General features: G+C 44.8%; 1 protein-coding gene across 13 annotated transcripts in view; it reads right to left on the minus strand.

The window, feature by feature from the left end:
- Positions 1 to 26,036, minus strand: part of BCAS3 (BCAS3 microtubule associated cell migration factor) — a 299,564-nt gene that overhangs the window by 158,993 nt on the left and 114,535 nt on the right. For 9 of the 13 annotated variants that reach the window (XR_005628832.1, XM_039720696.1, XM_039720699.1 and 6 more), the window contains 3 exons: positions 18,549 to 18,649; positions 15,360 to 15,556; positions 13,887 to 13,984 (listed from right to left, as the gene is read on the minus strand). Coding sequence is in view for 12 of the 13 variants with exons in the window: in XM_039720696.1 (XP_039576630.1) it covers positions 13,887 to 13,984; positions 15,360 to 15,556; positions 18,549 to 18,649 (396 nt within the window). In the remaining variant the exon portion in view is untranslated. The other 4 variants (XM_039720707.1, XM_039720704.1, XM_039720705.1 and 1 more) reach the window with 4 other exon arrangements.

The following is a 26,036-nucleotide window of genomic DNA, read 5'->3' on the forward strand; positions in this document are numbered from 1 at the left end:
ATTCTCACACTGTGCTGTGAATAACAGCCCAGTGTGATGTCAACAGAGCTGAGAAATTACTGCTCATTTATTTCAATAAACGTGGCACAGCCTTTCATGCCTGCTGCAGAACACTTGGATGCATCCCACGGCAGGAACAGGAGGAATTGAGCTGTTTGAAATGCTCCTCAAAGCTTTTCTGAGCCAGCTCAAATGGGAGAACAGCTGAAAATAAAGCAAAATGTGCAGCCTAAGCCTGTATGGGCACTGCCAGTACAGCTGCTCAGGTAACAAACACGATGCACACCTTGACACACATTCCACAGCTTTATTTCCATAAAAATAAAATTGTTTCAGCCATCAAGACTCCAGTGCTTTCCTCTGGCTGTCTTGTATAATGGATGATTTACTTGCACAGATTATATGATGAACCTCTAATTCACAGAAATATTAATTAACAAATACCTCATACTCCAGAGAACACACACTGAGGTCATCCAACAATGAAGTGTAAGCATCTCAGATGATCACCTCATCCTAATTTTTGACAGTGCAAAACATTCCAACAGGTTCAGCAGGGCAGAATTGTAGCAGGCTAACAAATGTCCTGGTAGCTCTTTGAGGCACAAAAGAAAAGTTTTTGTTCAAAATCAAGAATTTCTGGCTGACATATTTCACGTTCCTCTCGGATTTAAAACACCCTGCTCTGAAAGCCACCATTATTTCCAAGTGAAGAAAGAAAAGGGAATTTGCCCCATTTCTCCCCACTCCTCACTCTGCTATTGTCCCCTGTATCTATTTCCAGGAAGCCAGATTCATTAGGGTTAATCTGCCTACTAAATGAATAAACAAAGGATTTCTCTGTCACTGAGGGGCCAGGTGAGCCGATATCATCTTCTAACACAGAAAATCATCCACACAAATACAGCACAGGAAATTACCTGCTGCAATCCCACACCTGGGATCATTTGGCAAGTGCCTTAGAAATGTTGAGTAGATGACTGAAATCAAACTAATTATGTGGGGGTTTTTTTTAATGCAGATCTTCTATCAGGAGGAAAAAAAAAAGGCCTTTCTGAAAATGTGATGTAAAAAGGTCTCAGATGTCTTGGTTTACCTCACTTGCTAAAAATGCAGAAAACTTGCTCGGATGAAAATGTTACAGGATTTGTGTAATTAAAATATTCTGCTTCCTCACTAATGACAGCCACCTCTGGCTGTCTCCAGCAGTGCCCACACTGCCAAAACACCCAGGTTCACAAATTGTTACTGTGAGAATCTAATGAAAGGTACAGAAAAAGGGATCCAGTGAAGCTGACACAAATACAACTTCTAACACCACAACATCCACCTGCCCAGGGAACTGCTCCCACAGAGCCAGCTCCAGGTGCTGCTGGTCCTCACATTTCTGGTGGGGGTCCCAGCTTTGGGAGCTGACACCTGAAGGGTGAGTGGAGATCTGGAAAAGGTTCAGATCTTATTTTCCACATCTTTGCTTCTTGTGGAGGACTAAATCAAACCATGGGATGGGAAGGGACCTTAAAGATGATCAATCAAACCTCCTGCCATGGGCAGAACATCTTCCACTACCCCAGATTGCTCCAAGCCCTGAGCTTGGACACTTCCAGGGATGGGGCAGCCACTTCTCCAGGCAAATACTGACAGATATCAGGAAGAGAGGTTGGGGGAATTTACCAAAAAACTCCAAAGAGGAGACAGGAACGAGAATTCCTTTGATGCAGGGTGTGAGCTGTGCCTGTTACACAGAAAAGGAGCCCACACAGGGATTAAGAACTACAGAAAACACTGTGACAAAGGTGAAGATGTGCTCAGCAGCTGTGGCTGCAGGCAAGAGGAAAATCTGAGGAAAAATGAAACAAAAATGGGAGAGGTCCCAGGATTCAAAGAAAGAAGGCACAGCTGGGTAGAAACATAGGCACAGAGCCTAAAATTCAGAGCTTAGCAATGCCATGGAGGAAGAAAGGGCAGGATGTGAAGGTTTGGGCTGAATGCTGCTCCCAAAACCACCCAGCCAAGGGCTCCCTTCCCTCCCACTAACATGGATTCCATTTGATGTCCCTTCTACAGCAAGCAAGAAGAGATAAATTAAAACTGAGAACCTAGAGAGGGCTTTGATCCTATTGCCTGCAAATATGTGTAAGAATATTTTCTCCAGACGTCCTTCTGCTGTATATGGAAACCAAATGCTGACTAATCATCCAAACCTCCTGGAGCCTGAGCACAGCTGGGATCTGCAGCAGAAACTGTCACAAGGGCCCAGCAGAACAGGGAACACCAAGAATACTGCTGAGAAAGAGGAGAAAATGGTGATCAAAGGCACTGGAGGCCCAATCAGACAAGAGGGAGAGTTTCAGGCTGGTGAGCTTTTAAGATCCAATTGACACATTTATTCTTGTACTACTGAACTTCTACAGGCCTAGTAATGCTTATCCCTTTTCCAAGAGGAAAATGATCCTATCTGGGACCTGCTGACTCAGGACAGCAGTAATGGGGTGCAAAAGGCTGAATTTTGGTTTATTGGTTTATAGATGGCACCAGCTGGCAGGGATGGAGCCATTCAGAGCTGTTTATCAGGACATGGCCTCATGTCCCAGGCACAGACAGGGAAGGGACGTGGACAGAAGCTCAGGGGTGCCATTGTCACCTGTGGTGATGGCCAGGGCACACTCAGGGCTTCACAGCTTGAGTGTGCTGAGAAATATGGGGTTTCATTTCTCTAGGTACTCCTTATCCTCTGAAGTGGGAGAAACCGACTCGGAGAGCAGCATCGATTCTTGCTTTTCACTTAAAGCGCTCATCAGTGTGGCATAGCTAATTAATGCTTTCAATAGGTGTTAAAAATTCCTGGGCTGCAAGGCAGTAAATGCATTATGAGCAGGCAGAGGCAAGTGGCTACAGTTTAGAAGCACAAAGGTGAGATAATGGCCTTCCACATCACTGAACTGTCAACCTCATTTAGCACACAGCCTGGCATCTGGAGATTTCAAATCATACAGCCGTTTAAAAATATATAGAATGTTAAATTAAATGACAAACACGGGACATGTCACCTTTTACAGGCAGAAACGTAAAACCAAAGCATATGTTCTCCAACTGTATTTGCTTCAGGATCAGCAATATTTTTGTAACCTCATTAGTTCCTTGACTTGGTTTTAAACATGCAAGGATGGATATACAAATAAGTTACAGGTCCTCCACGTGACATCCTCAATTATAAGTCAATCTTTACCAGGAAAATAAATGAAGAACTGGAAGTTTAACTCTTGTGGAAGGTGAAGACAATGAGGAAAAAATTCTGCTGTTAGGGATGAATCCCTCTGTATTTTGAGCTCTGGATCCAGGAGATGAGTGCAAATACCCCAGCTGCAAACCTGCATTTACAGGCACACCCCGTGGCTCTGTGTGTGTCAAAGTGTCCCTGCCAGCCCCAGGGCTCGGAGGCAGCAGTGCAGCCAAGCTCTGGTGCCCTGCACCAGCCCAGGCTGTGCTGGCTCCTCACAGGGCACCTTTGGGTGCTGGCACCGTGTCCTGTCACCGCTCCGGTGGCAGTGCCACACCAGGGCAGCTCTGTGGGACCAGGGGAAGGTGACAAACCCCAGTTCCCAGCACCACTGGGTACCTCTGCATGGTGCTGCTGCTCTGCACAGCCCAGCCCAGTGTCCCCCTGGAAAAGGGGACAGCCCTCACCTGCCAGCTCTGTGTCCCCTGGCAGAGGGGACAGCCCTCACCTGTCCCTGTGCCATCCCAGTGTCCCCTGGCAATGGGGGCAGCCCTCACCTGTCCCCCTGTGCCACCCTGTCCCCCACGCCTTGCACAATCCCCCACTGAGGGGTTATTGAAGGCCGTAACTGGGCCAATAAAGCTGGGTGTTATTTGTTCACACAGCAGGCAGCCCTCACCTGTCCCTGTGCCACCCTGTCCCCCACGAGCCCTTGCACAATCCCCCACTGAAGGGTTATTGAAGGCCGTAACTGGGCCAATAAAGCTGGGTGTTATTTGTTCACACAGCAGTGGGGGATGCTGCCTGCTGATGGCTCCACACAGAGCACCACACCCCAGTGTGTGATGGCCATTCCTGGTCATTCCTGCTGCAGAATGGATCCAAGTTCCACAGAGCTGAGACATGGCCACGTCACACAGAACTGCTGCCCCTCCAGCCCCAGCAAAAACCATTTCATGGCATGGGGAATGTTTGATACCACCTAATGATCACCAATTAATGATCATTAATTGAGCCTGGCCCAGAACATCTTTAAGCTGTGCACCCTCCCAGGATGCACCTTCCTCTGCAGGAGCTGTAGGACCAGCACAAACCAACTGCCATATAATTTAATTTTGGTTTTTTTTTTCAGGCAGATTCACAAAGTTTCAATCACGTTTCATTGGAGAGAAAGGAAAAAAACATGAGCCAAACTTTGAAATAAAATCATGAAATAGTGAAGCCCTGCTGGCAGTTCAGCTTACTGGGCATCAAAGTTTAAACTTTGCTTTCAACCTCAGTTTTCCAAACACGCTGTCACTCACCATAATATGGGTTAAAAATAAGGGAAAGCAAAGATGAAATGTAAATGATTTAAATGCATGCATATGTTCTTTTGTAAAATGCATAATGCAGCTGCAAGATTTTTCCTCATATTTTGGACACAAATCAAGGGGGAAATGGTTCACTTACAATACAGTGAATTTTTTATCTAACTTCAGTGCTAAGATGCAGCTCCCTGCAAACATTTCACTGTATACTGAGTGTTGGTTTGCTTTGATTTGGGTTATTTTCCTAGAATTTAAATACAAACACCAAAGCCAAAGGACACTTTTTGCTTCTCCAAATTCTTTCACGGCAACTTTCTGCTTGTTAAAAATCCACCAGCAACACAAAAAAACTTTGCAGATTATCTACAGCAATTTACCACATCTTACATTCAATCACGAGTAAAATCATCCTTATTTTTAAAATATATTTTAAGTGATGGGCAAAAAGTAGAGTACTCAGTGGTTTGCTCAGAATTCCTGCTGTAAATAATAGAGGTGAAAATCCCAATTAATGGGAACTGCAAGGAGCTAGCAAGATTCCTACTGCAACAGTGCCTTCTCCTGCTTTTTTGCAGCAAGGTTAAATTAAGTAAGCACTTGATTAAGTAAAATTAATTAAGCACTTTCCTGGAGTGAACAGCCAGGATTCTTTGCAGTGTCCCAAACTGAAAGATGCTATGGATGTGTCACTTCTGACACCAAGAGCCCCGAGGAAATGCAGCACAGAGGATGGCAGAGCCAGCTCCCAAACCTCCACTCCCCCAAGCTGTGCCAAAGGCTCACAAGTGCAGCCCGGGTGGGCTCTGGGGAGCCAGGGCCAGCTGGGACACAGGGCCAGGCACTCCTGAGCAGATGTGAGCCCCAGGGCCAGCAGCTGGGCCAAGCCCCCGGGCTGCTCCACGCCGGGCACAAAGTGCTGCTGCTGCTGCAGGGAAATGCCAGGCAAGGAAGCCTTGGCAAGCCTGGCCTTGCAGGAGGGGATGCTCTGCACCCCAGCTGACCTGGGGACATGGAGATGGGATTTTTGATAGGACTATTACAATCTCAGAGCTTATAAAATGTATTTGGAAAGGTTTTCGTGTTGGTTTTGGGATAGGATACGAAGGCTCCAGGAATCCACTCTGAGGCCTTAAATCTGTGGCCAAACTCCAGCAAAAACCATATGTTGTTCATATCAGCACCTTTTGCTTTTCCCTTGCTCCATTTTCCAGGCCTGCACTGAGCACAGCCTTGGGGCTCCAGGGCTCAGGGACCACCTCTCACCTGCAGAGATCCAGGATAACAATGCCAACAACCCCAAACCTGATTTCTGTCCTTGCTGACTGTGCCCTGCTCGTTCCCACCTCCACAAGGGGAGCAGCACCAGGCTGAAGAACAGGGAGTGCTGGGCTCCACGTGAGAGAAGAGGCTCAGACTCCTCCTTTTGGAAGGAGGACATCCCAGCTGAGCTGCTCCAAGCAGGAATAAAAGCCCCCCAGCTGGAGGCTGGGACCTCCAGCACTCTCCTTGCACATCAGGGCAGCTGAGGAGGAGGATGGTGACAATCAGGGGCTCCTTTCACCCCGTGCTCCCATTCCTGCTCTCTGCTGCTGGCACCAGCTTTGGCTTTTCAGAGCTCTCCAGCCAGAGCTGGAGCAGTAACCAGCACCCAATTTAGGCTGGGTTGCAATAAAAAGTGAAAGTTAAAAGCAATGCAAGCAGCAGATAAAGAACTATTAAAATCTGGCTGGGGTGATGCCAGGGATGGAGTCCAAGGCAGGGGAGGAGCCACAGCTCCAAGCCAATGGGTATCCCACAGTGGTGGATAATTAAGGAAAACAAAATATTTTCCATCTGTTTCTTTACCCCTTACGTCACGGAGGCAATAAAATATACACACAAGTAAGCACCAACAGGCTGTATTTCAACTCAGATATAAATGTTTATTCCCAGCAGAGAACATCTTTACTCCAGTGAGTAGCCAGGGTGAGGAGGCTATGATTGGAACACCCTCAAGGTATTAAACTCCACCTTTGAGTAGATGAAATGCCTGGCTAATTTATCATGCCAAAGAGCTCAGTTTTATCCCCAAATCCACACTTCTGCTCACTCATCCTTATCACACTCTGATGGACAATTGCTAAAACCTGCTCCTTTTGGATTAACAGTGGTGCAAATAAGTGCTTGTGCTGATATTACATTAAAAATTACAGCAGGAGGAAAATGAAAGACAAAAGGAAGGGTGTGCAGAGCCCTGAGGACAAGGGCTGATGTTCTGGAACACCTCCTGAAAAGAGGGGAAGACAAACTGGAAGATCAGAAGCAGAATCCTGATGGCTGAAACCATCAACATCTAACAGAGACTGCAGGCCAAAGTGGCAACAAAAAAAAATGAGGCATATTTAGATGTTTTCAAAGCAAACGTGGGAAATGGTGAGCAAATACTCTGAGAGATAAAGCCTAATTAATGAAATCACTAAATAAAAATGTCTCTATTATAAATTGATTGCAAATAAAGCTTTCCCTGAAACAATACTCACTCCAAAATTCAAAGACTCTTAATTTGCACATCCATTTGAAGGCCATTTCAAGCAGTCTAGATTAATAGATGAGCTTTGAATACGTTACAAGCTTATAAAAAGATAAAGATTTGCAAAATGCCTCCTTTAAGCAGTGTAGGAAAAGAGCAGAAATGTCAATGCACACGCTGCCTGCAAATACCAGTGGTGTGTTATTTCTGTGCAATCTCTCAAAACACAAGTACAGACACTGAGGTTTCTGGATCTCTTGTAAGTTTAACAGTAGCTGGGAGCTCTTAGATCTCCAGCTATAATAAATATTGTATCCTACAGGAGCCCATCGGGAATCTCAGCTCATGTGTTGTTCCACAGAAGATTGTGGTGTCAGATATGATTAGAATCAACACTTCCCACTTATTCAGAGCTTTAAAGCTACCTACACACAGCATTAACAGCTGTTAATGAAAGATAATTAAGGGGCACACAAGAATCTCGTATTAATAACGAGTTTTTGTTAACTGGCACAAAACACCCAGGACAACAAGATGATTTTTTCCCCCCTAAACAAACCCGTGGTGTTTCTGTGCTTACACCATGCTCTATCCAGTGCAATTTTTCAGCTGATGTGAACTGAAGGTGCCTTTCCCAGCTGGAAGCTGGTGGCTCACACTTGAGCAGTGAGACACTGCAGGGGCTGCACTAATGGAGCCCTGAACACGCTCAGGCAGGCTGTGTGACACAGGAACAACTGTCTGGGAGCAGCAGCCTGTGCCAGGGACCATCACCAGGGCCCTGGGGGCCCCTGCAACTCATCTTCCTGTGGGAAGGAAAACCCCATCCCCTGGATGTGCTTCTGGTGCTGGGGAGGTCACAGCTCACCCAGGGAGCTGTGGCATCAGCAGGGGAACTGCTGGGCCAAAAATCACCTGGGCCAGGTGAACAAGGAGAGCAGCACCTCCAGGACCCTCAGCTGCTCAAAGTCAACACAGCAGGGCCTGGGAAAAAAAAGCTGATTTTTGCTGATTTTTGATTTTCACTTGTACCACTGAAATTGCTGATTTTTGATTTTCACTTGCACCACTGAAATCAGATGCATGCAGCACTGGTTTTTTTAGCTGATACAGGCTTGTTTTGAAATGCAACCATTTTAAAAGAGATGAATTGCTTCAATCACTATCAGACTGCTCAGCTGTACCACAGGCAAACTGGGATGAGGAGTCTCCTCTGTCCCTTGCAGGGCAAAGCCACCCCACATCACCACGTTGTGCTGTGGGGAGTGAGCTGCCACCTCCAGAACTGACTAAACCACCCACAATCATCACAGGGTGGAAAATTAAATCAGCATCTAATGATTCTTCTGCCTTTCACTCACTGCTGCCGTGCCTGTCCTCTCCAGTGTACTCCTCCTGCCTCCAGAAAACACCCACCAGTGTTTCAAGACATTAATGCTGCTCCGTGGATCCCTGCAGCTGAGTCTTTTCCCAGTCCAGGCAATGATCCAGCAGCAAGTGCCCCATCAGTAGTGTCAGGTCACTTCAGTTTCTCCTCTCATCTCCCCAGTCTATAGGGCATAGCTGCTTGCAGATGGCATCATGTACACTGCATTGGCATCTTGGAGCCTGGCAGAGTCAGTTCTGTCTTAAGGCTCTCTTCAAAAATCATCAGATAACATTTTCTCAAATTAGATGAAATAAATCAAGTTGAAAACATCCTAAGTACCAGAATTTTGCATTATGCAGCTCATGCACACACACACTTAGCAAGGCAGATGAGCTGGATGGAGAGAGCAGGAGCACATGGGAAGAAACAAAGATACCTGAGATATCCCACATGCTGTCACTGGTCAGGGAATAGTGCAGAAAATGTTATGCAAATAGGTAACATAATAAGCATTTTAAATAGATACATTAACAGGATCAGCACAGAAGTTATCCCAGGAAAGAAACATAACTTAAACTCATGTAAATTTAGGCTGACAGGATGAGTAACTACAAACCAAGCAGTGCTGGGCTGGTTTTTTTGTGTGACTGAACAGGTGATGCCCCCTAAGAGCAGCTTGTTCTCTGCCCATTATTAAAACCTCTCAATTACTGTGAAGAACAGCCCAGGGGCCAAACCCCTTCCCTGCCTTCAAAGCTCAGCATTATCCTCTGCAGCCCTGAGTGCAGTCTCTATCTGCCACAACAAACCACCTTTATCCCAGGCAGGTAATTACAGGCTCGGGTCAAGGACTGCAGCCAGGATTGATTTCATGGCCCTGCAGCGGGGCAGCCCTGACACCAGAGCTCCTGCAAGGGGAGCCCAGCCCTGCCTCAGCCTGGCATTTATTGCCCGTGGCAGCAGGGACAGCCTGGGAATTCACAGTGCTGGTGACTTCATCTGCCAGCTGCATTCACACATCTTTACTACCTGAATAACTGATCTGCACTGCTCCCAGGCAGCACTTTGTGGTGTACAGCGTTTGGGAATGAATATTTGATTGTGCACACAACAGAAAGGAGCTCAGATGGTTTAAGGTGTGACAGCAGAAGTGTTTATTAAATTCCAAGTGAGAGCATTGCTGGACAGTAAGAATTTGTCCCATGGTCTGTGCCTCCCAGGTGTGGTGATGAACAACAAAAGGACAACTCCCTCCCCCACAAAGCCCCAGTCAATTCTTCTTTTCATTAAACCTCTGCAGGCAGAACTCTCTGTCCATGACCAGCCAGTCACACACAAAGAGAGGGAAGTACTAAATTACAAGCTGATTTTAAGTGGGCATTGATTGAAGTAACCAGAAGAGAGCTTAGTACTGTCAGAGTTTCATACAACAGTAATAAACAATCTTCATTAAAAAATGATGTGTGCATCCCCCTGCAGCACAGCACTCACCAGGTTTCAGTTGAGAACATTAAGGTTCCCTCCACCCCACACACAATTAATGAGGAAAAGAATCCTCAGGATCTTTTTCTTCTACAAATTAATTTTATTCATTAAATAATGCCACTCACTGAAATCCTTCCCACTCAATTTCTGTACTTATTCTAGGCAAGAAAGAAATAGATTTATGATTCTATTCTGTGATCTCCTCCCAGCAGGAAAGGAAGAGGTTGATGCAAAAAAAAGAGATCAGACAATTCCTCTGTCAATGTTCTCATCCTCCACTAGCAATGCAACCAAATCATTACTTGGCTGATGGGTAAGAGTCCAAAAGCTTTGTGTGAGGGAACAAACAAGGCTTTCCATGCAGACACACAGACGCAGCCACTTCTCTTAAATGAGCAGCACTGAGTCACTGAGCACACCTGAGGACCTGAGCCCACACCTGGGGTGCAGCTGAAGGGAACACTCAGTGCAGCCGTGTGGGCAAACCCACTGACCAGCAACTGCTGCAAAATCCTCTCCCTGGAGCTTTCCAGCTCTGGAAGCTCAGAGTTGACTGTACAGATACCCTAACCTGCCCATACCCCTGATTTCTGCATCATTCATTACTCAGAGAGCCCCACCAGGTTTGTTTTTTCAGATATGTAACACATATGATGATGTCATTCCTCCACAGGTCAGAGAATGAAAATTCACAGGTGCCTGGTCGGTGTGGGTGTGTAAAGAGTGTGACCATCACCTGCACACAGGAGGACTCTTGAAGGTTTCTCTTTCATTTCTGGGCTCATAAATAGAACTGGACTTGCTAAGGCTTAACCCACCTGTGTCAAGCCAAGCCCAGAGCCTGAGCACAGCTTTGGGGAGGAGGGACAGACACCTCTGCTGCTGCACACAGTGAGCAGCTCCTACCTGTGCAGTGGCTCTGCTGCTGCATTATCACCAAAGGCTTCCTGCTTTACAAAGATTTAAACTCACTGCTGTCCCCCTCTAACATTTCCAGCTGCCAATCTGGAACAGCATCTGGAATTACAGTGCATTTAATCCTTGAGGGTATATTCTCTCTCTGATGCATATGACTCAAATATGTGCACTGAAGGACAAGTGTCCAGTAGCTTTAGGTGACTGAATTCTTGCAAACTTTTCTTGAAAAAAATAAAGCAGAGAAGAGTGTCTTAGGAGAATTTTGAGTTGGGAGAACCATATAATATACCATATAATATGGTTGACAGAACCACTGTAATACACATTTTTAAAACATATCCAAGTAACCTTTACAGATTCAGCCATCCACCTTGAGAATGCCACTGTAAATTTTCATCATTGATAACAGCATTAGAATTTTGCACTTTTTAAATGAAGACTTTTCCAAGTGATCTTATGAGACTGTCCTTAGCACACCACAGTTTTACAGACACATGAGGAAAAAGCCATGCTTAAAAAAACAAGGCACACAAATAAATGCAACAACAGAATTGTCACCAACGGGGGAGAAGGAAGGAAGCTATTGGGAATGGCAGAAGGATAATGGAGATGATAAACATGTACTTGGAGTCTTTGGATAGGAAGGAGAAGTGATGAGTCAGATAAGCAGAGGCGCCACTCGGGTTGCATCTCCAAGCAACAGGCAATCAGAGCTCCAGATAAGCATCTTCATAAAGTGCAACAGGCTCCAGTGCAGGGGCACAGCTGAGCAATCACTTCCTGGGTCAGCTCAGGCAGCAAAAATTTATGAGCTACTTCAAAATCCTTGGAACCTAAAAATGTCTTTTTTCCATAAAGAACATCAGCTGTGTAGGGCACGGCGTGGGAAGAGCAGGAAATGAGAATACTCAAAGTGTAGAATGGAACACAAAAACCCAGTGCTGTACAGGAGTGGTGTTAAAGCCAAACCCTTCCCATCCACAGCTGAGATTAATGGAGTTTGCTGCACATCTCAGGGGTGGGAGGAGAAGAAAATAAGCATAAAAGACTCTTCTTTCTTTTGCTGGGCCCTGGTACAAGAATAGTTTGAAATCTCAAAAACAGTGTACATATTTTCCTTGTGTCTCCTTTACTCTGCAACAATTCACACCCCTAAACCATCACACTATTTAGAATCTGAACCCCTAATTCTGCATGGGAAAGAGTGAGGATCAGGCAACACAAAACCTGCAAAGAGATGCTAAAATCCCTGCATCAAAAATCAATTCCAACCCAACCTTCCTGGGTGAAGTAAATAAAATATTGCCATCAGCATGTCCCTGACAAAACCCATGTATTGTTTACAAGAAACTTATGAAGTGTTACAACCCAACTGAGTCACTGCTGTACAGTAAATATATTTTTAGTGTCCTAACAATGTATACAATGGATTTTGGCAATTTTAATATAGACACACATGTTAAAGGCATTACAAACGAGGCTTCATCACATTCACATGAGTCAGGTCATATTAAAGCCCCATCCACACCTCAGGAAAAGTTGTTCAGCACGGAAGAGGCACAGTCCTGTGCTTCCATTGTTTCTGTTGCAGATGGAGTAACACAGCTTTAGGAAGTGTTGCAGTTACAGAACGATCACATTTCAGAATTACTGCACATCCCTGTTACAGGTGAAGGACTGCTCCTACACAGGAGGGAAATCCCCACCCTGATAATGCTGAGATCTCTCTCTGCATCAGCTGATAGTGAGGCACAGCTCTCCATTAATCACTCACCATCTCAAGTGTCACATACACACCCTGAAGCACTCCTGTGATTCCAACTTGGAACCTTTTAGGAGCAACAACTATAGATGAACTAGGCAAAAAAAAATCATAACTGATGCATTAATATTTTCTTCTGTATCAAACAATTATTTTCAAAATTACTTTGCCATGTAGTAAAACAAACAAAATTCCCCTTCAATAACCAACACCAGATGTTTGTCTAAGCCCAACAGGAATTAATTTAACAACTTTTAAATATTTGAAATGGAATTTATAAGGACAATTCTCAATATCCAAAGTAAATGTGGTTACTATTGAACTCTGTTATAAACACATATATGAAATATCCTGTAATACCCAAATAAATTCATTTGGCAAACAATGAAGTATCTTGGACTCAGCATTTATATCAAACAGCAAACAGAGTCTGAAACAGGAGCTTTTATTTTAACTCTCTTTAAAGCAACCTTCAGAAACCCCTCTCTGTATGTGTTACAGTCTCTTTTTACAGTTTAACCTCAATCCAATCAGGAGTCTCCAGGGATTTTCAAATCACTGAAGATTAAAATCCTCTCCGACTTGACTGTTTGACTAATGCTGTGTGTTTAATAATTCTACTTGTGAGAGATTTTATTTGACAAAATCCTGCTGTGTGGACCCTCAGACGCTGTGCAGCTGCACTGGAACATAAAGCTCTGCTGCTGCTGCCCTTGTTTCTTTAGACAGGCTATTCCCCAGCACTGAGGGGAAAAGAGAACTTTATAGCACATCTATTACTCTGTTGATATTAACACAACCACTGTAGTATTAAATCTACACACTCTTTTCAGAGCAGAGCAGTGAAAATGTGCCTATTACACAAACATTAGATAAACTCTCCTGTTGTCCCAAGTGCTCACAGAAATCAATTACATTTATGATTACATTTCAATGAAAGCTACTTTATAAATGAGATGGAACTGTAATATTCTATGCTTTAGGCATTCATTAATAAAAGCATTTCAGTGTTAGTATTTGTAAATGTTCTGCTTTTTAGTTTAGGCAATTTTTAGCATTCTAGAGCTCATGTTAAACTTTACATAAATAGTGTGTCCAGATCTTACCACAATGATGTGAATTTACATTTGGTAAGGGAGGGGAGGGAAATAAAAATCATCATGAGGGCAGGACTGAGTATTTGTACGAGACAGCACTTACCCTGTGGTGCAGAAAACCAGGACAACCTCGATGGCAACGATTAGTACACATATTACCAGCCAAAACAAAAGAGCAGGCTGATGAATGTGGGGCAGAAACGAGGGTGCTCCTACCTGAAGTAGCATCGATGACCGTGGAGACGCCGCGGCGGTCGGCCGCGGGCCGCGGGGACCCCGGCATGCTGACGGGCTCCGAGCGCACCGGCTGGATCCTGCCAGGCACACAACCACACGTCAGCCAGCCTGAAAAACACCCTCACGGCCAGCAAGTCCAACCCGTGACCCGGCAGATCCTCGTCAGCTAAAGCATGGCGCTGAGGGCCACGTCCAGTCCTTTTCTGAACAGGTCCAGGATGGGGACTCCAGAGAATTCACAGCCACCACCTCAGGTGGAGCCAATCTCACCCAAACAAGAATAACCTGGGACAAGCAGCAATTTAATTGTGAAATTGCTTAAAAGCCGTTGGAAAGTTCTGGTTTCCCTTGCTTGGTGCACCTGAGATTTGGATAATCTGCCTAGAGACTCAAAGTGGGTATTCCCAAAGAATGGCTCAGATGGGAGCTCTCAGGAAGCCTCAAAGGAAAAAGATCACCCTACCCTACCCAAACCTGGTTAAAAAGCCTCCATTACCCTCCTCAACAGCAGGATTTTAAAGACCCATTTGCAATTATTGATTCCTTTTGTAACATAGATCTGTGGTACTTCTTTTTATTTCTGCTTTCTTTCTATGTGTATACGTATATAAAAAAGAAATTGACAGTCACATCCTTACTCATGGCAGTAATTACACACAAGGAGAAATCACACATTTCAAACCCGTGGATTTCCAGTCCAAGGACAATCTGCCCACTTTTCATGGGACAAGTCATGTTATCCATCTCTCTTGCTTTACTCCTAAGAGTTTCAGACACAGTCCCAAACAATCCAAGTCCCTACCACAGAACTTTGGACTTCAAATCACATGCAGAGTCAGGAGCATGGAAACTTGTTAAATCTGGAGTTACTGGGCAGGACACAAACTCTTGGAGCATAAATCTCTTCTACAAATCACCAGTAAATGTAAACCCACAGTTACCTTCGCTCTCCTTCCTTCCATTCCCTAAACCCACCCCCTGCCCCCAATTCCAAATCATCTAATGCCCAAAACCAGATGAATTAAATACATGAAAAAGAATTACAAGGAAGGAAAAAAAGGAGTGGGAAAAAAACAAAAACAGGGAGGAGGAAAACATTCCAGAAGTTCACTTACTGTTCCAACACACTGACCGCTGTCTAAATTCATGGCACAAAGCTCCCACTCACGTCTGAGAAAATGAATTTATTAAGCAATGCAGAAACTGTGAAAGGCAAGAGGACACTGAGCAAGGCCAGCAGACTTTGTGCTGTCTTTGCCTAAGACAAAGACTAAGACAATGTGCCCAAGAAGGGACAGAGAAGGAATCTGAGCTGCTTGGCCTGGACTGATTTTTCTCACTGGCGCATCACACGCTCTTCCAAGACTTTCCTCTGGACAAGCCTGATAAAAACTGTGACACATCCCACACACAGCAAATGTCAGACAGCTGGGAAATAGGTTTGATTTTCACCTGAGGCTGTTGAGATCGAGATCATCTGTGTCAAAGTCCAGCAGAGGCTGCGGGGTGTCGCTGGGCCCGTGCGACTGCAGCACGGAGGAGCTGGAGGAGATGACGGTGGTTTGGCCAGAGGGGTGGATGGTTTTGAACTGGAACTGGGGGCCCATCCACAGGCGTCGATGAGGCCCAGTGTGAGTCACAATTTCCACCTGTGGGAAGGGATATGGGCAGTGATTAACACAGAGCTGCAACTCCAGATAATGAGGGGCTCCTTTGGACTCCTGGAATCCCGCTGTTCTCAAGGGTGTTCTGAGCCAGGGTGTTTGGAGGGATGTTTCACAGAGCAAAATTGGGGATGTATTTGCTGGAGAATGATGCTTCAGCCAAAGCCAAGAGCTTCTTGCAGAGACTTGAAAGCTTGTGAACCACCAGCCTCAGGACACTGAACTCCAGCTCTTAAATTGTTCTGAAGATCAAAGCTTCATCCTGGCCACCACTTCACCTGATCCTGTTCCTTCCTCCCCTTGCCATGATGAAATACACCCCAAAACTCGAATGCTATGACCAAAAGGGAACACATTTCTGCCTGAATCTGCATGGAGCAGAGAGGGGAACCCAGAGCCCACATGCCCCAGACATCCCCCATCCTGAGCAGGGCGAGGAAAGAGCTTCCAGAGAGCTCCCTCCAGCTTTGTTACAGCTGCTTGGTGAGAGTTCACAGCTTCAACTGCTTCCCATGGATACAGTGAGAGCTGGAGTGCAAATCACAGCTCCTAATTCCTGCTGGCACAGTGAGGAGAGGCTGGCACAGAGCATCTTGTGGGAAGCACAAGATCCATAACCCAGAGCCATGGGCAGAGTGCTGGGATGAGCCCAGGTCGTGCTGAGCACAGGAACACAACCACGGATGTGCCACACACAGGATCCACACAAACACATCCATTTAACCAAAACTCTGACAATTCAGCAGAACCAGGGTGTTTGTGATCAGGAAAACTGTAAATAAAGGGGTAAACAAAGCATACAACTTCTGTAATCAAGAGAATAGAATCATTAAGGCTGGAAAGATCACGCAATACAAGACTAAAAATCAAAAAGAACTTTTAAAGATCAGAAAAATGAAAGATAAAATGAAATTATTAAGCTCTAGTCAACTTATACTTTTATGAAGTACCTATCAATTTCTGCTAAAACAATAATCAGCATCACAGCAGAAACGCAAATTAGCAAGGGAATTAATGAAAACAGATTTTTGTATAGGTACACAGATGTACACCAGTAGTGATTCTCCATCTTTAAGGAGCAATTTGAAACCCTGGATGATGTCAGTTCTCTGCTAATGTCAGACAACAACCCCAGCCCTTGCAGCTCTGTTTCCATCTTTGCATTTAGCTCAGCCTAACTCAGCTTGGCTGCAGCCCTTTCTGAGGCAAGTAGCTTTTATGTAGCAGCGTAAATTAGGCCACAGATAAAGTAATCTGTGTATTTTAAGCTTGAAACCATCAGTGTCACAGAGCCGAGAGGTAAACAGATGCCTCTGCAATTTCACTGAGGCTATGGCCAGATGTTCCTATTCACTCTCCTGTTGTGTGCAGGACAAACATATTGTATCTACTTCCCACTGACAGCACACATTACCCACTGTTCTAATTGAATAGTTGAAGTGAAGGGCGGTGTTTTTTCACTGCTTGCTGTTGCTGTTGATAACAACACTTTAATTTTGAAAAACATCCTTGCACTTTAGGCTTAATCTGAAGTGGCTTGCTCGGGGAGCAAGCGTCGCCGTGCTCCAAGGGCTCTCATCACTCCTGCTCTCAGCAGGAATTAAACAGTCCAGGAGCATTCTCAGAATTATCCCTCTTCTGTGACATCACTTGGGATTTTTATTTCCCTTTATAAATTTATTTACTCTTCTGGAGGGATGGATGTGGTGAAGTTTGAGCAGTCAAAGTTCTGTTGACATTTCTTCCAAGAAATAGTAATAAACAAACAGCCAGAATGTAAGTTTACCATAATCTCTTTTTCCCTGCGGTTTCACCAGAACAGTAAAATAAGGAAGTAACTCCAAACATTCCTGGAGAGGTGGAAAACTACAGGTGAAATCTGCTCCCAATGAGCTCAGAGATAAAATTCCTGCCCTGACTGAGAAGTTTCATCATCTTTGTGCTCTGAGAAATCAGCCACAGCACAAACAAATGAGACACCTCAATGTGCAGCCACATCTGAAACCTCAGACAGGTAAATGAACTCCCATGACTGGATTCCCCAGTGAATGCTCACCCTGGGCAGGTCCGTGTGGAAACCTAACCTCTCATTTCAGAAAAAGCTGTGTATGATTTATTCACCAGTGGGAGAAGCAAATCCCATCCATAAATATTTCATATTTATGCCATACACCCCAGCAACACATTTAATGCATCACTCCCATAACAACATTGTTCTTAAACCAGAGGAAACCCACCTAATTTGTCAGGGTGAATTCCATGGATCAGGTACCTTGTAATTGCTTTGGCAAATCCACAGCATTTGTAAATTTAATTTATTTATTTAACTCTAACCTTTCATTTCTAACAGGAACTAATTCTCAGTGTATTATTCATGACCTACATTCTTACAGTGAGTTCTGTTTTGAGCCAAATGGTCAAATATTTACTGAGTTCTTCTAGAGAAGCTTCATTGACTGAGACAAAGCAAGATTGGATAACAAGACAAAGATTAGACCTCATATAAAAATCCTCCACCAAGCATGATAGTTTTAAAGGAATACAGTATTTCTATCTGGCCAGAAGTCAGGAATTCCTACAGGAATTCTCAGTAGGAAATGATAACCAGGGAAGGAAGGAAGCAAACCAGCTAGTGCCCCATTTTTATGGTCAAAGGAAGGGCCCCACCATTCTGCCACCTTCCTTCATCCCTGCCCAAAAAGGACCAGGAGAAAAAGGGATGCAGGTCACTTGCTGTTGCCAGCTGAAACTTCCCCTTCCTGCTGGGCTTCCCAGGGATGTGATTGTGTCAGGAATTCTGGGGCTTGGTCTGGTTTGGGACCATCAGATCCCTGCCCACGCTCAGCAGCGGAGTCAGCTCCACACACAGCAACACCCTGGCTGTTGGAAGTTTCCTCCCATTTGGAGGAAAGTGATGAGTTTTGCTTCCAGTGGCTCCCAGGGGTGTTTTGGTGGCCTGGAAGCCCCCAGAGCATACCTGTGACAGCCACTCCTCATCCTCCTGCCCGCTGTGGTCAGAGGCCAGGCTGTCGTAGGACTCGTGCCGGGTGATGGGCCCAGGGCTCCCAGGAGGCACCACTGGAAAAAACCCACAAGACACAAAATCAGACCTAGTGTTAAATGAATTTAAAAAAAAGCTTTTAAAATAAGTTAATAGCACAGCAATGTGTGTTTTCCTAAATCTGTGACAACAAATTTTTTAGGAGTGCAGAAAGAGCTCAAATATTGACATGAAAGGGATGAAAAGAGTCCTGCTCTTTGACTTGGATGTATCCATACAGCCACCAGGATAACCCAATGGCTCCTCTTCTTTTAACGTGAAGTTCTTAAAATACCAAAGTATTTTTACATTCCCACATTTTATAATCAAGGTTTTGAAAATTTTTTAAAACTATTATTATTGCAGGGTTGACCTTTATGTGTCAAGCTTCCAACCACTACAAATTTTTACAGCCATGTACTAAACCCCCAATAATTGGAGTTTTAATGGCAAAGCAGACACAATGGTAGCCATAAATACAGAATGGTGCCTCTGTAATGCAAACAGCTTTGCAGAAATCCATACACTATACGGAATAAAGAGATTTCCATCCTGTTTTGTGTGTCACTATCTGAAGCTACTGGATCACAGAGTGTCCATATTGTCAAACCTGCAACGTCCCAAATTCAGCTCAGGGCCCAACTTAGTCCAGAATTATTCCAAGTGCCACAAAAATTAGGACATATTCTTAAAAAGGAAGCTCGGGTTGGATATTAGGAAAAATTTCTACACTGAAAAGGAGTGGTCAAGGAATGGAAGAGGCTGCCCAGGGAAGTGGTGGAGTGACCACCCCTGGAAGGGTTCAAACAAGCAGAGATGGCACCTCAAGGTATGGTTTAGTGGGCATGGGTTGGACTTGATGGATTTGGAAGTCTTTTCCAACCTTAATGGTTCTGTGCTTCTATGATAAAGCACCAGTTTTTATATTAGGAAGAAATTCACCCCTGTGAGGGTGGGCAGGCCCTGGCACAGGTGCCCAGAGCAGCTGGGGCTGCCCCTGGATCCCTGGCAGTGCCCAAGGCCAGGCTGGATGGGCTTGGAGCAACTGGGACAGCGAGAGGTGTCCCTGCCATGGCAGGGGGGGAATAAAAGATCTTTAATGTCTCTGCCACCCCAAACCATGCTGAGGTGCTGTGACCTGCCACTTTCCCTGCAATCCCCAGTCTGTGCCTGTGCACGCCCCTGCTGACAGCCCCAGGTGTCATCTCAGCTTTGTCTTCACCAGTTTTCAGACAATACAGCAACCACCTCCATCTGCTTCCTTACATCCATGAGAGACTGAATGGCATGCTGACAGCCCCAGGTGTCATCTCAGCGTTGTCTGCACCAGTTTTCAGACAATCAGCAACCACCTCCATCTGCTTCCTTACATCCATGAGAGACTGAATGGCTGAGGGACGTGTCTGTCTAGTCCAAACTCCTGCTGGAGAACTCACACTCCTTCCTGAGGATCCACAGTACAATCTCAATTTGAAATCACAGCACCCACTTCTCTCCCTCAAAGTTTGTGCTTGAAACCAAAGAAACAAGCCCATTATTTTGACTCATTGTGCTGTTGCCCTCATGCTCCCCACATCTCCTGGCTCCCCACTCTGGACCCTCCTGCCTGTTTCAGAGAGCACAGCTGATCAACTGCAGGCTCTCCTTTTACTGAACTCCCTAACAAACTCCATGGCTCCAGCAGATGGTTTTGCTTTCAAACCAACAGGAACTTTATGGACTGATCTGAATTTTTTTTGTTCTTTCTATCCCAAGGGCAACTACCAGAGCTGTCAAGATTAGGGAAGCTGCAAAACCACAGCCCAGGGAGCAGCATCCCCCCTGCTTGGTCGCTGTATTTCTCCCTTGGGGAATACTTTTACATTTTACTGGAGATTCAAGATGGCTTTACAGTGAGAAAGAAATTTGAAAAAAACAACTGGAAAGCTGAACAAATGATTCGTTTTGGTGCTGCACTGGAAGCCTTTCCCTGAGGAGCCACAGGTCTTGTGTTTCCACGCAGCTTCCGAGCACAGCATTAACTCTTTCCACCCAGGAGTGATGAAATGCTGAATTCCATGGAAAAGCTCTGCCTGAGAGTTCAGCAGCAGGGCAGCAGTGATAAAGCCTCAGCTGAGGTCAGCCCTCAGTCATTTATTTGGCTGTTTAATAAAGCAGCATTTCTGTGCCACACCTAGCACAAAAGCAGTTTGGAGGGGCTGCTTGGGATGGGGGAGCCCAGCTCACCACCATTCCCAGTGGGAATGTGCAGTGTGCTGGGAGAAGTGACCTTATCAGAAGTGATCCTGGCTGGAGAGCTGCCATCCCTGTGCTGCCTGTTACACATCTACATATGGGCACATTTTTCCATGGTGAAAATGCCCTTGAAGCTGTAGGAACAAACACAGTGTAAAAATGTAAAGCCCCCTTTTCCTTTTTTCCCCCTTTTCCTTTTTTTCCCCTTTTCCTCTTTGCCCCCTTTTCTGGGCACACACCTCTCACATCCATATCAAACTCCAAGACAAGATTAATTTAACCCTGGAAGGACATTTCCAGGAATTCAGGCTCAGGAGTAATCTCTTATCTTCCAGCTTAATTCTTTGAAAATCTGAATTCACACTGGAAATTACAACACACTCTCACCCATCAGTGAGGTTATTCTGATGCTGCAGCACGGAGTATTTTAAATTTATGGAGAGTTTCCCAACCATGCAGGATAACAAGTAATAAAATTCCAATTCTTGCAAAGCTTTGTAGCAAATGTTTTTTACTGGTCCTCCTGTAATTTCTCTTTCATTGGAAAAGTCACAAATGGAGCAGACACAGAGCAGGAGCAAGAAAGCCTTGGCTGCACAGAGATATTTTACTGCAATTGCAGGTGGCTTGTACCTTCCTAAAATAATCAATTCAATGCCTTACGTCTGAGCTATGCTAAATTTTAACTTTTTCTGCTCTCACACCAACATCTGGAACAAACACATCAAATATCAGACTCCAAATGAGTCTGTTTAACCTAGAAATACACAAAGTGAAAAAGTACAAAAAATAAGTGCTTACTAAAAATCTAAGGTGAGAATTCAAACACACAGCTTCTGTCTGTGCAGTATGACAGGACATGAGTTCCTACAGTCTGCTTATTAAATCAATCCAAAATTCAAAATTCAAGGACACTTCTGTAAAACTGGACTGATACCTAGAGCAAAAATCAGAGTTTTGCCATCAATATTTGGCAAGGGGCAAAAAGGATCTTTGAGCTGCTCAGAAGTAACAATGGCACCTTTCCTCTGTCCTCCTCCAAGCCTCCCTTCTCTGCACTGACAGGGCTGATGTTACCATTCTAGTGAAGGAGGATTGCATCTGGAAAAAGCACATTGCAAATGAAGTTATTTGTGTGATAATTGTTAGTGCCAGGAAAACTGCACAGAAGGGACTGTGGAGACACAAGTGGCAACACAAGCCAAAGCAAAGGCTGAAATGCAGCAGAGCTGATATTCCCCTGGAATTCCAGACCTGATTCACACAGGTCCATGAATAAGTATGAAAAAATCCCCTCATTGTTTAGAAACTTCTCCCTGATATTTACTGACAAGTAGAGAAAACAAACAATTTGTATTAATCTCAAATAATTTGCACAGACATTCCTGCCACGAGAGCAAGAGCTAGATAAATACACACTGGAGGAATACTGGAATTAACACACAGTGGGTTTGTTCATGGATGGGCTAATTATACAATAAATACCTAAAGCTAAGACAAGTCTTTCTTCAAGGATTATAAATTATCATCTTTCAGCAGCATAAAAGTGTTGGAACAAAGAACCACTACAGTTCAATTGTAGTGTGTGCACTTATGGCTTTAATTTGGGAACAATAAATCATTAGTTTTACTTAGTTTTGTGTACTTCTTGAACCAAAAGGTTTTAATTTTCTCATTTATAGAAATAAGCTTTGCACAATTCAATTTAATTGAGAGTTATATATGAAATTCCCAATGTGCTGTTCTCTAAGGGCTGCATGTTTGTCCAAATTAAGAGCAAACAAAGGCATCTGAGCACCACAAAGCCTGTTTGTTTGGTGCTGCCTGCTGTGCACATGCCTGCAGACACCCAGAGAGCTTGCCTTTTCCATCTCCATAATTATAATTTAATAGAATTAACGTTAATAACGTCAAATGAGTTTCTAAAATGCAGTAGGAACAGGACAATGTACTCTTAAATAACCCCTGCAATCTCCAGTGATGTCTGTGGTGAACAGGTACACAGGATAAAAATGACATAACCCTTGTTTTCATAGAAACCCCACCTTAACACCTGATTTTGATGCTTTTTCTCTGGTTCCTCAGGTACATCTAGGTGCTGCAGAGACCTGAGGTAATCACACGATTGCAAACCAACTCCAGGGGTCCTTGTGCTGGAAAACTCAGCTCCACAATTTGAATTATTTCCTTCATGCTTTGTTCCACAGCAGGATGTGATGGTTCTGGTTCAGGTCTCCATGGAGCCACACCAAATTCACCAATTCACCATTCTTCCCTGTTTCTGATGTGATCTCAGCTCTGTCAGGGGGTGCTTTTGGTGTCCCACCCTTGTGGAGCTCACATCCAGCACAGGCTGTGTGGGTTTGTGTCAGAGCTGGTGCTCTGTGCCTCTGGCTCTACCCCTGCTCAAGTGTGACAACAAAGCAAAGGCCAGGATTTCATTTTGGCCAGAACACTCCCAGCCCTGTTAACAATAAACTGTTTGTAGGCTGGAGATATGCTCCATGTAATTTTTCTTGTGGCTGCACGTTCCTGAACAAAGTTCTGGTTTCAATGCAGTTTTCAGCTTGTAAACTCCCACAGGAGCATGGCACGCAAATTAAAATCTCCTCTTTTACCCAAAACTACTCCCTGCTCATTTTTTTCCTGTTAGGACTTTCTGAGATTCTCAAACGCATAAATATAATAAAATTAAGCTTAAAAAGTGCCATAAAGCAGGAGTTTAGCCAGACTGACAGTTACTCCACACCACCAATTGATTAGAGCTGGATTCATTCATTATTTGTGTACTGTCCACAGTTTATTTGGTGCTTTATGGACCATCCACTCTCTGTATCAGCACTTTAATAAAGACATAGGTAGGTCTGTAATGAGAAAATTAATTCTTCTTAGATTTTTTTGGATGACTGCTTTACTTGCTCCTTACTCACACTGGTCTGATAGTCAACAGCCTGGATTTTTTTCCCCAAGGAAGACTGGTATACATTCCCTGGGCTTAATTTCAGCTTCCATCTCCAAGGTTCCCTTAGGAGACCAGCCTAGTACAATGCACTTTTAAATCTGTGCAGAGCCAGAACCTGATGTTATTCACAGGATGGAGCACCTTAAAGCTGCTCAACACTCAGACTGTGAGCAGACAATCAGTTCGGCACCACAACAGAACAAATATATTCTTTTCTGAGTTAAAGAATAATTTCAACTGCACGAAGCCACGGTGAAATCCATCTGATGGCCATCTTTAAAGAATTATGGAAGAGGTAACTATTTCTATAATTCACCGACTTCAAAAGTATGTTTGACATTATTGTCGGGAAAATTATGTTAACCATGGATTACTGTTACAATCAAAGTATGTAGTGAGAAGTCAAGAGGCTTAGTAGTAAATTTTCAAAGCGGTGCGTGGGGATTTACCCGTTTGACTCCCATTAACGGCAACGGGCGGCGCGCGGCGAAATCCCCGCGCGCCGCTTTGAAAACTGACCCCTGCGTGCTCACGGACCCCGCTCTAAGGACTTCCAGATGACCATGCAAGGGGAGGAAAGAACCATTTCAGCATGTGCCCGTGTTCATTACTGTTGTTTGTACACATCTGAAAGTGTTTGAGTCGCTGTGCCGGCGCGGTTTCCAGCGGCCGGCGCGTTGGGGACGGCGAGCTGGGGCTGAGCTGAGGAAGCCACGCACAGGCCCAGGGCTGGCCCTGCATCAGAACCTCAACAGGCACATTCCCAGCAGCCAATGCACCTTGCAGAGCTCACTGTCAGCTCTATGATTTCACAAATATTTCACAAGAATGCATCGTGACTTACTCCACTGCTCACTCGACGATTTACACATTTTCTCCAATCACTCAGTGCTCAGCCAGAAATTAAATCTGCTTCCTTTAACACTCAGTCCTGGTTCTTGCAGGGAGCAGAAAGTGCAGGCTACAGTTTCAGGGAAATGTAGTTTTCCCTAAACCAAAATACCATGAACTCAATTTCATTAGAAACACCTTTTCTGGAAGAGGAAGGGGAGGCAGATTAACCTGCAATCTGTCACGCCTCCAAGTGTAAGAAGCAAACTTGAAAATTCCATTTTCACCATTTGTGACTCTGTCCAGGAAACCCCAAACACACTATGAGAAATGCCTGCTTGGAATCAGTTTTCTCCAGGAATGTTGTAGCCTTAGGGTTTGGTTTTTTTAAATTTTATATATATATATACACACACACATACATATAATACAGTAGTACTATAATAAAGTAGAATTTCATGAAAATTATCCACTGACTTGAGGAAACATTGGGTAGAAAGAATAAAATGGCGAAGTGGGAATCTAGAAAATGGATTCTCTGGCACTCTGATTTTGCAGTTTTAAGCCTGGGGCACTCAACTGACACAACCCGGTGGCAAGGCCCTCACCTGTGGCACTGGGTACAGAAGAAGGGCAGGAGTTTGGGCACCATTCACATCCTGACCAGCACAGGAAGATGAGGCAGGTGGAAATGTTCACCCACATCCCATGGCTTGTTCCAGCTCCTCTCCACAGCAGCTCAGGTGAACTCAGATGAAACTCCCCCACTCCAGGGCAAGGTCAGAGCTGGGTTTGGATAGGGGTGGACTCCAGAAATGGGCTCTGTTCAACTGGCCAAGTGCAGAACCAGTAAAGCCCAGCAGAGATGCTGGAATGGAGCAGCTGAAAGTGCCCCAAGCTGCTGCTTGAGCGTGGCCCTGCCACAGAGCCAGAGCAGAAAGGCTTTGAACACCTCGTAACCACACAGCAGAGTAATTGTTGTTACTGCACAGGCTCTGCTTTTGATCAGTTTTACTGTTTGAAACCCAGCTTGTTGTGACAGACATTGAACATACCCAGAGCAAGAGCAGCTCTGGCCTCCCACAAATGCTACACAACTCTCTCGTTACATCTATAGAAAGGGATGTACCAGCACCTGCATTCCTCCATCCCAGATCCACTGCTAAAGATGCACCCTCAAAAGAATGTAAGAAAGAAAAGGAACAGCACAAAATGGGATTATCAGTCCAGTTCGTTCAGCTGTGAGCAGAGCAGCACCTCTCCCTGCTGTGCACTGAGGAGGGCTGAAGGACCAGAATGTCCAGATTCCTCCTGTGCCACTCCTTGGCTGTCATTCCAGGCATCACAGCTTGGTTTTCACAGTGTCTGTGTTCACAGCACATATTCACAGGTATTTA

This window comes from Passer montanus, unplaced genomic scaffold, assembly GCF_014805655.1.
Source record: "Passer montanus isolate IOZ18808 unplaced genomic scaffold, ASM1480565v1 scaffold44, whole genome shotgun sequence".
Lineage (NCBI taxonomy): Eukaryota > Metazoa > Chordata > Aves > Passeriformes > Passeridae > Passer > Passer montanus.